Genomic DNA, 13,644 nt, shown 5'->3' with positions numbered 1-13,644 from the left:
CAGTGGATTTTTTTTTTTTTTTTGTCCTGGGGCTTGAACTTTGGGCTTGGGCTCTGTCCCTCCCTCAGCTCTTCAGCTCAAGGCTAGTGCTCTACTATTTGAGCCACAGCACCACTTCCAGTTTTCTGGTGGTTTATTGGAAGTAAGAGTCATGGACTTACCTGCCTAGGCTGGCTTTGAGCTGCAATCCTCAGATCTCAGCCTCCTGAGTATCTAGGATTATAGGCATGAGCCACCGGTACCCCGTTGACCAGTGGATTTTTTTTTTCAGTCATGGGCTTGAACTCTGGGCTTGAGTGCTGTCCCTGTGCTTTTCAGCTCAAGGCAAGCACTCTACTGCTTGAGCCACAGTGCCACTTCCAGTTTTTCTAGTGGTTTATTGGAGATAAGAGTCTCACAGACTTTCTTGCCTGGGATGGCTTTAATCGTGATCCTCAGATCACAGCCTCCTGAGTAGCTAGGATTACAGGTGTGAGCTACCAGTGCCTGGCTGACCAGTGGGTTTTAAGGTGATTGTTTTTGTAGTTACTGTTGCTCAGGGGGGCTTGAACTCGGGGCCTGGCTACTGTCCCTGAGTTTTTGTGCTTAAGGCTAGAGCTCTACCACTTTGAGCCACAGTGCTACTTTTTATAGACCAGTGGATTTAATGTGACATAGTCTGAAATGTTTAGTGATAGGTTTGAATTGCTTCCCCAATACAAGAAACCAAATTACCAAGCTTTATAGTTCTAAAGATCACATATGATCCATAATTATCTGAAAAACTATTAAAATATTTTCCCTTTTCCAACTATAGATAGATAGATAGATAGACAGACAGAGATGGATATCTGTGCAAAGACAGATTTTTCTTAGATACTTCAAAATAATATGTCAAAACAGATTAAATGTAGAGCTGGAGTGTAGGTCAGTAGTAGAGTAGTTGTCTAGATTAAGACGGCCCAAATGTATAGCCTAACACTACAACAACATAAAAAGCAGATTAAAAGCAGAAGCACATGTGAGAATCCAGCTGTTTTCTATCAAGATAGATATTAAAGAAGGTTTGCAAAAGTGTAAAACATTACTTTTTTTGTTTTGGAAAAATAGTTATCTTTTATTACATTAGGTTCTATGCAAACATAGTCTTAATTCTGCCAGTTTGAGTTAATGGATTAGTTAATATATGTTTTAAATATAATGAGTTAGTGACTAAATATTTTAAGTATTTACTAATTTTAACTTCCAGTTTGGTAAGTGTTCATAGACATAACTTGCATAAAAACTGTTTCTCATAATTTATATGATTAATTACAAAGGGATCCTAAGACTAAAAGTTTCAGAATCTCTGTCATAGAGAATTTTGCTTATAAAAAGATGGTTGAATCTAATTAGGTCTTTTTCAAATATAGAACTTTTTTTTTTTTTTCTTGGTCGTGGGGCTTGAACTCTGGGCCTGGGCGCTGTCCCTCAGCTCTTCAGTTCAAGGCTAGAACTCTACCACTTGAGCCACAGCGCCACTTCCAGCTTTTTCTGCTTATGTGGTACTGAGGAATCGAACCCCGGGCCTCATACATTCAAGGCAAGCATTCTACCACTGAGCCACCTTCCCAGGCTCCTCCCCCCCCCCCCCCCCACTTTTTCTTTTTCAATCATTCTGGAAGCGACTGAATTGTTTTTTCTCTTATGAATGTACCATGGCAGGTTCCAGAATCTCCCTGCAACTGTAGGGCGGTCCCCCATCGTTCTCTCTTCTGCAGAATGACACATGAAGGAAGACTGGCCTTGGCATGAGTCCTTGTGGCTTCTCCAGAGAGCCTGCACTGACGCCAGAACTGAAGTATGAGCTGCCCCTCCACCAGGGGGAAGCAGGATAGCAGGGCATAGCTCAAGTACAGGATCAAAGTCAGTCTTGCCTTTGCTTCCAGGCTCTGATCCTGGCTATTCCCTAGCTGCTAAGCTCATCAGGCCCCTCAGATTATGAACTTGGAGTAGTAATAATATCTATGTTTTGGGAGACGAGTTGTGAGGTTACAGAAAATATATATAATTTTTTAACCCAACTTGGTACCTAGTTATTGATTAATGATAGTTACTATTATGATAATTACTCTTTTATTTTTCAGTGACTTTGAGGACTGAATACAGTCATCCCTTGCTATATTGCTTATTGTGGCTTCACTGTATCGTGGGTTTTTAAAATATATATATCTAATTCTTTTTTTTTTTTTTTTTTGGGTCCGGTCGTGGGGCCTGAACTCTGGGCCTGGGTGCTGTCCCTCAGCTCTTCAGCTCAAGGCTAGCACTCTACCACTTGAGCCACAGCACCACTTCCGGCTTTTTTCTTTTTGCTTATGTGGTGCTGAGGAAACGAACCCACGGCCTCATGCATGCAAGGCAAGCGCTCTACCACTGAGCCACCTTCCCAGCCCATATATCTAATTCTGTATCGCAGGATTTTGACTATATTGGGTGATTTTGCAATATGTAGGTATTTACATAATATTTACAATTTTAATTATTTTAAAAATAATTTTTAGAGATTAAGTGATTACATAAATTTCACAAATTGTGGGATAGTGATACTTAAAGTCACAGACACATTTTAACTTTTACAGGTTATCATGGTCTATAAAGTTTGTGAATTCTATGAATTTTCGACAGTACAACTATTTCTTCCAAAATTTAAAACAATATAAGATTGTTAAGGTTAATAAGCTAGTAGAAAAGGCTTATAGGAGGGAGGGAAAGGTTTATAAAGCCTTAAAAATATATAAATAACAAAATGAATATAGCGCTGCTACTTTGTGGATTTTCACCTATTGTGGGGGTCTTTGGAATGTAACTCCTGCAGCAAGTGAGGGATTTCTGTAGTTTTGTCATCTCCAGCCAAGCTTAGGAACACAAGTTTCTATGACCCATAACTTTCTTCCCCTTTCTTGCAACAGTGCCAACAGATGTAGCATCACCTGAAAGTGGCAGTAAGTGTAGATCCATTACATTGCACTAGCTCTGGAGACGGTGTTCAGTGTGGCTCTTCCCTGTGGTGTAGGCATAGGGTAGCTGGTGTATGCTTCTGGCTGGCTTTCACTGCTTGGGCTCTTAGAGTTGACTTAGTGTTTATACTCTTCCTTAGGAAACACTTTGCCAAGGTATTTTGTAGGGGAAGATCATCAGACTCACAAGTACCTTGCTGCTTCAGGAAACCTTATGTCAATCTTTCTGCCAATGCCAACAGTGCATGTAGCTCTTTTTTTCCCCCTTAAATTGGAGTGGAAAGCTCCTCTGTGCTTAGTAAAGGCAGCTGCCTATCAGATCTCTGACTTCTAATCTTTTAGGAATTTTAAAGATTTATGTAAGAGAGTAGAATAAAGCAGTGTTTTTGTTGCTTCTGTGTGTATCTATGTTTCTTTCTTTTCCATAGGTTGCAACAGGTTTGAAGTGACACTAGAGAAGTCCAATAAGAATTTCTCCAAAAAGATCCAGCAGGTAGGCAATAATAGTTATGACTGTGATAATATTTGACTTGTCTGAGACCGCTCTAATAGGCTGTTTTCATTACTATCACAAAGTGTCTAAAAAGTTCAAGGCAGGTAATAGCATCAGTCCAGATCTGGAGACATTTGTCAGGGAGGAGCACTCTAAGAAAGGGAAGGCTCATGTCTCCATGCAACGAAGCCAGAGAGAGTGAGTCAGAAAGGGACTTGCTGTTTCACAGCAGCTTCTCTTGAGATCCAGTTCCAGGGTTTCATGAGAACTACTTTACTCCCTCCTAACTACATGCCCCACTTCTTAACATCACCACACTAGAACCAAGCTTTCAACACATGGACCCTGGGGCTATAAATCACACCATAGTACCCTACAAAGCCAGAACTTTAGTAATGATGTTATTTATTAACTCGTTAAATCCTTTTGCACTTCCATTTCTATAGGGATAATTGCCTGTGTATCACGTGCCTTACAGTCCTCTCATAAGCAGAAATTGTGGTTGCTTATCAAAATGAGTCTTCTGCCTGTAACCGATATTCATCAGTCCCTTTTTTTTTTAAAATCACTGTTAAGTGGACATTTGCTAAACCTTGTTAGAAATGCTTAATTGAGTCTAATGATTTGTTGTTTTCCAGATCCATGTGGTTTCCCAGTTTAAGATTCTAGTCAGCTTGTTAGGTAAGAAAGAGGCTGCTTTTATATTTCACATATTAAAACACAAACACTGTGACCAAAATAACCCTCTCAGGGTTATTGTAATGGTAATTAGCAGTGAGTTGGTATTTTCGGAACCACATGTAGGTAGCAGCATCTCCTATAAACTTGACCTCTGTTTTCCCAGGTTTTTCCATTCATTCATTTAATATATCAGGTAATGTATTAAGCCATACTCTGCAAAGCCTGAACTAGACATTGGGAATGTCAAGTTCCAGGGAGAGTTTAAGTATCTTTGATATTTTTGATACTTAAATTCTGATTATGAAGACCAATATAACAAAGTAATCATTCCACAAAGTGTTTTTTGTGTGTTTTTTTTCCTTTGCCAATCCTGGGCTTTGACCCTGAGCTTTTTTGCTCAAGGCTGGCACTCTACCACTTGAGCCACAGTGCTACCTCTGGCTTATGCCACAAAGTGTTAAGTGCCAGTGGGAACTTAGGAGTGTGCTGTGGGATCTTAGTAATGGGAGGGCTTTGCTGGCTGGTGGATGATTAGAATTTCCACAGGAAGAGAGGAAGCTGAGCATTACCACAAGGAACAACCTAAGTAGGTTGTTCCCACCATGTGGCCAAATTGGGTTCTGTGGTGGAAAGTGATGCGTCAGCAAATGGGGCCCAGGCTGCTAGAGGCCTTGTTTGAAAAGCCCTGGTTTCATAGGAGGCTTTTTCTTGGCAAGAGAGGACTAGAAGTTTGTCTCACCCTGCTGTTGAGCCTAGGGCCCAAGTAGCAGAATCATTGTTAGCTTAGGATCATGGGTGAACATGTAAGTAATAATTGTTTGTAACTAAAACTAGGTGTGAAGCCAGGTACTGGTGGCTCACGCCTATAATCCTAGTTGCTCAGGAGGCTGAGATCAGAGGATTGCAGTTCCAAGCCTGCCCAGGCAAGAAACTCTTTGAGACTCTTTTATTTCCAATTACTACCAGAAAACTGGAAGTGGCACTGTGGCTCAAAGTGATAGAGCACTGCCTTGAGCAGAGAAGCTCAGGGACAGTGCCCAGGCTGTGAGTTCAAGCCCCATGACTGAAAAAATACTACTAATAAAATAAAACCAGGTGTGAGGCCAAGGTAACACCACAGTCATCTTCTTACCTACAGTTCACTCCCTGGAGCGTCAGTTACTTGTGATTAGTGGTGGGTTTGAGAAAAGGGCCGCAAGACAGAACAGTTAGCTATTTTTCTGAAAGAGAAATACTGAATCCACATAAATTCTTTATAATGTTAGTATAATTGTTTTTTTTGTTATTTGCTATTGTTTTTCATTTCTTACTATGCTCAGCTTATAAGTTAAGGAATAGGAATGTGTAGGAATAGGAATGATGTAGCATATATAGCATTTTGTGTTGTCTTAACTCCATGGGGAATCTTGCAACAAAGTTCTCTCATGCAAGATGACCATATTATTTTGCTAGCTTTGCTCAGACAAATCTTTGAATCTTTGCTGTGAGTATATACCAAATTCACCGAGTATTTCTTTTCTGTAATTGGAACTTCTTAATGTAAATAGCTTTGAAAGTCATTTCTTGCACAGATACCATATTGCACATTTCCAGATTTGAGAAAGACAAGTGTGACAGTGCTTTGGAAATGGGAGAGGGCTTTTACTGAAGTCTGCCCATGTAGTTAATGAAACCGACATTACACCATAACCAGCACCTGCCATTTGATTCTTGTAGATGTTACACAGTTAACAGATTTTTTTTTGTATTGAAGTAGTTATATTAGAGAATGCTGAATACTTATGGTTATATGTTTACCTCCTCCTGTACAGAAAACAACATTTATGTCCACGACCTGTTGACATTTCAACAAATCACTACAGTTTCAAAGGCAAAGGGAGCATCGCTGTTTACATGTGACCTGCAGGTAAGTGGACACAGATGGGCTTCGGCAGTGGACTTCACTCAGTACAGCCCTCCTTCATTCCTACCATTCCACAGGAAGAATCACGCTGATGACCCTAACCCAACAGACTCTAAGGACAGTATTTCATTTAGGATTCTATTAGACTTTCCTCCATTATAGTGGAAAGTTGAAATATTTGCAATAACTCTGTGTGTGCTAATTAGAATGTAAACATCTATATTATAGGAATCAACTCACCAAAGTGTTATTATACCTTCCATTGGTGAGAAAGACTGTAACAGTATCATGAACATAATTATTCATGATGTTCAATTGACTGGTTCTAAACAGATTACTTTAGCCTTTGTTTTTAGGGAATTTTTATTGTGTTAAAAAAAAGGTATCTCAGGGCTGGGAAGGTGGCTCAGTGGTAGAGCGCTTGCCTTTCATGCTCGAGGCCCTGGGTTCGATTCCTCAGCACCACATAAGCAAAAAGAAAAAAACGGAAGTGGCGCTGTGGCTCAAGTGGTAGAGCGCTAGCCTTGAGCTGAAGAGCTGAGGGACAGCGCCCAGGCCCAGAGTTCAGGCCCCACGACTGGACCCAAAAAAAAAAAAAAAAGGTATCTCAGCTGGGCACCAGTGGCTTACCTGTAATCCTAGCTACTCAGGAGGCTGAGATTTGAAGATCATAATTTGAAGCCAGTACAGGCAGGAAAGTCTATGAGATTCTTCTCTCCAGTTAACCAACCAAAGTAGAGTTGTGGCTCATAGAGTGCTAGCCTTAAGTAAAAAAGCCAAATAAGAGAGCAAGGCCCTAAGTTCAAGCTCCAGTACTGGTGCAGATGTGCGCGCACGCACGCACGCACACACACACACAATATCTCTTCTTTTTCTGGCCAATTTATGTTCTATATGTCCTTCAAACTCTGCCTCACCCTTCTCAGCTCTGATCACTTTTTTAACGTTTATGGCTCCCTTTGACACTGCATTGTTTTGATCATAAGAATTTTCTTTCCCCAGTTCTTTCAAAGGATTGAGTGTGGGCCTGCTATCAATGACACTTATGACAACCATGGACTAGAGATGAGGCTTCATGATAGAATACTTGCCGAGCACATACAAGGCCCTGGGTTCCGTTTAAAAAAAAAAATGAGGAAATAGTTCTACAAGATAGGCCCTCCCTTACCCTAGGATTTTCCTCTGAATTGTCTACATGGTGCTAAGATTTTAGCAGCTAGCCTTGGGGATAAAGTGTTTCTGGATATGTGATGAAAAATAGTGTTCTACCCTGCTCTTCCGGCAGCATGACTTCGTGTCCATTCCCAGGTAGAAAATGTGTCATGTGATTGCCACTGTATATGGCGAGCATTGTGTGTGCAACCTCATCTGCTCTGGGTATCTCTTCCCAGCACACGGAGACTGGTGAGGAGGTGTTGCGGCTATGTGTGGCAGTGAAAAAGAAACTGCAGCTGTACTTTTGGAAGGACAGGGAGTTTCATGAGTTGCAGGTAAAGTCCATGTGTGCCTGGCTGTGGGGAAGGAGCTGGTGCTACAGTCAGCCCATGGCATGAAAGACTTCTGTTTGCTGTGCAGTTCTGGGGAAGTTCAAGACCCTGGTGTGTAGTTTTGCCCAACTAGCCTCTTGATAGGAAGTACCTGAGAGCGCCCTTATGTCCCTTTGTGATAAAATTCTGAAGCCTTTTCCAAATGCCCTATGTCTAGTTCCCAGGTGACATAAATGAAGTGTACTTTCCTGGCTTGTTCTGGGAGGAACTGTGCTCAGATGACAATGAGGGTTATTTTGCCAATTGGAAGTGGAAAGGTGGAAAGGTGTTATCTTTCCATTGAACTCTTACTCTCGCTCTTTAGGGGGATTTTAGTGTACCTGATGTTCCCAAGTCCATGGCATGGTGTGAGAATTCAATCTGTGTGGGCTTCAAGAGAGACTATTACCTGATAAGGGTAAGGCTTTATGATTTTGCTAGTATTTTTGGTTTACCTTGGGGAAGATGATTGGCATACCAGGGTCTGTGTTTGTTTGTATGTTTGCTTATTTTTTTTTATTCTTCCAGCGTTTTCCATAAATGCTTGTTTAACAAGCGAGAAGGACTGACTCTGGCTTGTACATAACGGTTCTCCTCAGCGCTTATCTCATTATTAGGAAAGAAAATTAGTATTATCATGCCCCGCTGTCCTAACACATGTGTGCCCAAGAGTTCTGTAGATATGTATTAAGTAGTTTTAAGACTTTGAGCTACCCTGTCCCCTTGAATCTTTGAATATATTTGTTTTTAAACTTATTTCCACTGTTTTAGTTTTTTTAAGCTACATATGTTTATTATGGGAAATAAGATATAGATAAGGAGTCAAAAGAAGTACAGATCACTTCCACTCAGAAATAATCACTACGGGCTGGGTGCTGGTTGCTCATACATGTAATCCTAGCCACTCAGGAGGCTGAGATTTGAGGATAGCTGTTCAAAGCCAGCCCTGGCAGGAAAGTCCATGAGACTCTTCCTTTAGTCTGCATATCACATGTAGAAATGGTTTTTTTTATAAAGCTAATCTAAGTCCCTTAGCTTTATACCTGTCTGCTAGTCTAGACTTGGCAATTCTAAAACCTCTTCTTGTTCCCCATAGTCTTAGTTCTTCATTGTTACCCTACTGGTATAGTCCTTCCATCTGTCTATTTTTAGAACATTCTTATTTATCAGCATCAGTAAGGAGTCTGTGCTATGCGGCTGACTTAGTAACAAACAGCCATATATGTAGAGAGAAAGTTTGTAAGGGATCAAAACAGAGCCAGAGCTGTTCAAATAGTAATCACTTATTGACACACAATAAAATTCATTCTTTTTGGTGTACAATTTTGGGTTTTGAAAAATGCTTGGAGTTTTGTAGCATATTAGTCCACAGTAATTCACAACAACTACATTACTCCAAACTCCCTCAAACTTCCTTCATCCAACTCTCAAACCTGTATAACCATTGATCTGTTCTTTGTGGCTTAGATTTTTTTTTAAATTCTTTTTTCCCCTGGTCCTGGGGCTTGAACTCAGGGTCTGGGTACTGTCCCTGAGTTTCTTTGTGCTCAAGGATAGTACTCTATCACTTGAGCCACACCACTACTTCCAACGGCTCTTTCTGAGTAGTTTATTGGAGACAGTAGTCCCATGGACTTTCCTGCCTGGGCTGACTTTGAACTGCGATCCTCAGATCTCAGCCTCTTTAAGTAGCTAGGGTGTCAGGTGTGTGCCAGCCACCAGCACCCAGCAGTATTGATTTTTTTATACAAAGGCATTTCAGTTCAACATGTCAGATTATGAGTACAGTGCATCTTGATCGGTGTTACCCCATCCTCTGGCTTAGATTTTTGTCTTTCCTAGAATATTATATAAATAGAATTCTATAATATGTAGCTTTTTGAATCTGGTTTCTTTCATTTAGTATAGTACATTTGAGATTTATCTTTGTTAGGTTCATCAGTAGTTTATTTTGTATCGCTGAGTTTATCCATTCATCAGCTGAAGGATAGAGCTGTTCAGGTTTTTTTGTTTTTATGTTTTATTTTGTTTGTTGGTCGTGGGGCCTGAACTCTGAGCCTGGGCACTATCCCTCAGCTCTTCAGCTCAAGGCTAGTGTCCTACCACTTGAGCCACAGTGCCACTTCTGGTTTTTTTCTGCTTATATGGTGCTGAGGAATCAAACCCAAGGCCTCATGCATGCAAGGCAAGCACTCTACCACTGAGCCAACTTCCCAGCCCAGAGCTGTTCAGTTTTTAAAACTGTCATAGGGCTGCTATAAAACACTTGTGTTCAAGTTGGCGTAAACAAATTTGTCATTCTTTTGGGCAGACTCCTGAAAATGGGGTTGCTGAGTCCTGTAATAAGTTTGTGGTAAGCTTAATAAGAAATCAGTAAACAAAGGCTCACCTATAAACCTAGTTACTCAGGAGACTGATATCTGAGGATCGTGGTTCAAAGCCAGCCACAGCAGAAAAGTCAGTGAGACTCTTATCTCCAATAAACCACTCAGAAAACTGGAAGTGGTGCTGTGGCTCAAGTGGTAGAGCGCTAGCATGGAGCTAAAGAGCTCAGGGACAGCACCCATGCCCAGAGTTCAGGCCCCAGGACTGACCAAAAAAAAAAGATAATTTAGGTCACAGAAGGAGCATCATTGGCTTCTAGATTTGGGGTTTTGTCTGGATTTTTCCAGGCCACATCTATGTCTTTGGGCAATGCTGGATGACTCATTTTGTGCCCTCCTGTAACAGGTGGATGGAAAGGGGTCCATCAAAGAGCTCTTTCCAACAGGAAAACAGCTGGAGCCCTTAGTTGCACCCCTGGCAGATGGAAAAGTGGCCGTGGGTCAGGATGATCTCACCGTGGTGCTCAACGAGGAAGGCATCTGCACACAGAAATGTGCCCTGAACTGGACAGACATTCCGGTGGCCATGGGTGAGACCAGCAGCTTTGTCCACTTTGGCTGGGGTTGTGCGTCACCCCTCTTGAATGGAGTCCTAGTCAGTCATCGTTTTAGCAGAGTAGTTCATATTGTCTCATGTACCTAGTTCTCCTTTTAGAGCCATTAAAAAAAGGGCTAGTCCCCATAACCGCAGCTACTCTGGAGGTAGAGATTGGGAAGATTGCAGTGCCAGCCTGTGCCAAATATACATGTACCATATGGCTCAAGTGGTGAAGCCACCTGTCTGCCAAGTGCAAGGCCCTGAGTTCAAATCCCATTATTGCAAAAGAATGAAAGAAAGAGAGAGAGAGAAAGAAAGAAGAAAAAATTGAATAAAGAGATGTAACCAAGAGTTTATATTGGGCCAACAAGAGTTAAGTTTTGAGTTGTGGAAAGTTTAATAAAAGTGCTTCTGGCATTCACCCATAATCTGAAATACTTTGTAGGCTGAAACAGGAGATTCAGGGGTTTGAGGCCAGCCTGGGCAATGTAGGCCACATGGTGAGAACTGGCCTGAAAGAAACCAAAGTGGTTTTAGATGTGTATGATAAAGAAAAGCAGTCCTAACCATCATGAGAATCAGATAGAAAATGACAGTTCTGAGAACAGCCAGTATACCATCAGCCATTGTCCTGGTCCATCGTGCTGCTGTAACTGCCACAGACCAAGTTACTAACAGGGAGGAGAGCTGGGTTTCCTCACACTTCTGACAACTAGGAAATCTGAGACAGGGCACCAGTGTGGTGTCTGACTAGACCTTTGGGCTGCATCCTCAGAGACAGAAGCAGAAAGACAAAGGATAGTATGTCTGCACATGACAGAAGAGCTGAAAAGAGGATCACCCCCTCTTTGCAAGTCCTGTTCACAGTGGGGCGCCCTAACACCTTCTGGCAGCGCTGCATTGGGCATTGACTTTCCAACATATGTGTGTTAGAGGTACTAAAACATTCAACCAATATAACCACCAATAAGTGGAGCTTTGTGTCTCTTCCCCGCACAAACCTCCAGCAGGATTACTGGCTGGAAAGATGGATAGGGCAGGCATAAACTACCCTTCCCTTGCCTTTCTAAGAGAAGGAAACAGTTCTGTCACCAGCTTCTCCATGTGCACCTTTGGTCTGGCCTGGCTTTGTGTGACCCATGAGCAAGGGACACATGACACTTTCCTCCAGTTCTTTGTGGAGACAGTCACGTGGGGTCCAGTCTTCAGTAACACCTGATGTACCTTTTTTGAGCAGATTTCTCTTGGCATCACTCAGGCAAAGCAACATTCACCTTGTTCTTTTCACTTTTTTGAGACAAGTTCTTGCCACGTAGCCCAGGCTTACCTGACTCACCATGTAGCCCACCACACCTGGCCAAAGCAGTGCTTTTTCCTTTCTGTGATTGCAGTGTGGGGTCCCAGCTTGGTATTTGACCTGTGGTGCTTGAAGATGCATTTCAGCGCACCATAGTACGGGCAGGCGAAGCTCCGCCCACACAAAGCCCAGTGCTGAGCCTGTTCTCTCCCGCAGAGCACCAGCCTCCGTACATCATCGCGGTGTTGCCTCGGTATGTAGAGATCCGGACGTTTGAGCCAAGGCTTCTGGTCCAGAGCATTGAACTGCAAAGACCCCGTTTCATCACTTCAGGGGGGTAAGGAATTTCTTTTCTGTGCGCCACCACATGATCCAAAAGTCACCTGTGACCCCGAAAGCACGTGCGCTCTCAACCAAGTGTTCTGAATCCTGCCTCCAGATCCAACATTATCTATGTGGCCAGCAATCATTTCGTTTGGAGACTCATTCCTGTGCCCATGGCCACCCAGATCCAGCAGCTTCTCCAAGACAAGCAGTTTGAGCTGGCTCTGCAGCTTGCAGTAAGTGTGTCTCCAGTGTGGGTGTGAGTTGGCCTTCCTCACTCTCCAATGAGGTGAATTTGCTGTAGACATTTGTATTTAGTTGGGACTAGTAGAATAAACACTGAACTAAAGTCAGGGGGCTTCAATTCAGGGTCTTTACCTGAAAAATATGAATGTAGCTAAGTGATTTTTACTTTTTTCACCCTGTTTTATTTATCCAAAGGGAGAAAATAAATACCAATTACAATAGTATCTACAAGAATTAATGAGAATAAGATAATTTAGTTGATAATTGGTTTTGAAAATGTAAAGATCATTCAGACATTAACATAAGGTGATAATAATGAATGTCCTATGTCTGGTTAAATGCAGCAAGTAGATAGCCTCTCAGATCTCTAGCTCAGCAGACCCTGGGTTTGGACAAATTGACTTCTTTAGACATCCTAAACCAACCTCAAGTTGTTACATTCAAGCACAAGCCTTACTGTATTAGTCAGCTTTTCATCAGTGTAACAAAATGCTAGACTCAGTCTACTTTTAGAAAGAAAAGAGGTTTATGTAGCTCACACTTTTCGGAGGTGTAAAGTCCAAATGGCATAGCCTAAGCTCTGGGTTGTCAGCTCACTGCGCCACCTTCAGGCATGGAGAGGAATAGCAAAAGCCTTTGCAGGAGCCAGCCAACAGTTATCCTTCCACTAGAGCACAGGACCAGGCTTGCTTCTTTTGTAACAACCCTCTCAAACTACTTCACCTACTGCACATAATCCATGTCTAATAATCCCAGTGCTTAGGGAGGTTGTGGCCTTGAACTTTTCATTTTCCCAAGTGCTGGGAGTTCCGCAAGCACTGTCACATTTGGCTTTTTTTTTCTTTAAGTCAGTATGTGTAGTCAAATATGGTGGCTACTTTGGAAGAGCAATGTTAACTTTTGAATGGATAATTTAAGACGAAAGTTTAGTCTTAAGAGTTAGATACCACTAATATCTCACATTGATGATTTCTTTCTTGGGGCATTTAATTTTCACATCTTCACTTTCTCATTCATGCATCAAGTGGGGATATGGGACCACGTGCAGCTGACAATGGTTGCTATCAGAAAGGGACAGGAGAAGAGAAGAGGGGAGATCAGAAGAAGGGAGGGAAGAAATTAAATTTAGTAGAGACTAGTCAAAGAGGATATAAAGGGAAAAGGTTTTCAGGATAATGAGGGCTGGTAACAGCCCCACTGATGAACTTTTTGCTGTGAGCTATGCTGACTGTCCCACTTGGCTTTCAGTCCCTGAGCTACCAGGCTTGCTGTCATTC

The 13,644-nt window shown here is 42.0% G+C and overlaps 1 protein-coding gene across 6 annotated transcripts in view; it reads left to right on the top strand.

The window, feature by feature from the left end:
* The window catches only part of Vps39 (VPS39 subunit of HOPS complex), a 36,239-nt gene that overhangs the window by 8,562 nt on the left and 14,033 nt on the right, over positions 1 to 13,644 (top strand). For 2 of the 6 annotated variants that reach the window (XM_070005867.1, XM_070005871.1), the window contains exons 3-11: positions 2,928 to 2,960; positions 3,404 to 3,468; positions 4,107 to 4,149; positions 5,961 to 6,055; positions 7,444 to 7,542; positions 7,904 to 7,996; positions 10,309 to 10,492; positions 12,014 to 12,134; positions 12,216 to 12,357. In XM_070005867.1, the coding sequence (XP_069861968.1) occupies positions 2,928 to 2,960; positions 3,404 to 3,468; positions 4,107 to 4,149; positions 5,961 to 6,055; positions 7,444 to 7,542; positions 7,904 to 7,996; positions 10,309 to 10,492; positions 12,014 to 12,134; positions 12,216 to 12,357 (875 nt within the window). The remainder of the gene's footprint in view (positions 1 to 2,927; positions 2,961 to 3,403; positions 3,469 to 4,106; positions 4,150 to 5,960; positions 6,056 to 7,443; positions 7,543 to 7,903; positions 7,997 to 10,308; positions 10,493 to 12,013; positions 12,135 to 12,215; positions 12,358 to 13,644) is intronic. The other 4 variants (XM_070005869.1, XM_070005872.1, XM_070005868.1 and 1 more) reach the window with 3 other exon arrangements.

Source organism: Dipodomys merriami, unplaced genomic scaffold, assembly GCF_024711535.1.
Source record: "Dipodomys merriami isolate MVZ:Mamm:240054 unplaced genomic scaffold, mDipMer1.0.p SCAF_69, whole genome shotgun sequence".
NCBI classification, from domain to species: Eukaryota; Metazoa; Chordata; class Mammalia; order Rodentia; family Heteromyidae; genus Dipodomys; species Dipodomys merriami.
This window is presented reverse-complemented; position numbering and strand designations above follow the sequence as displayed.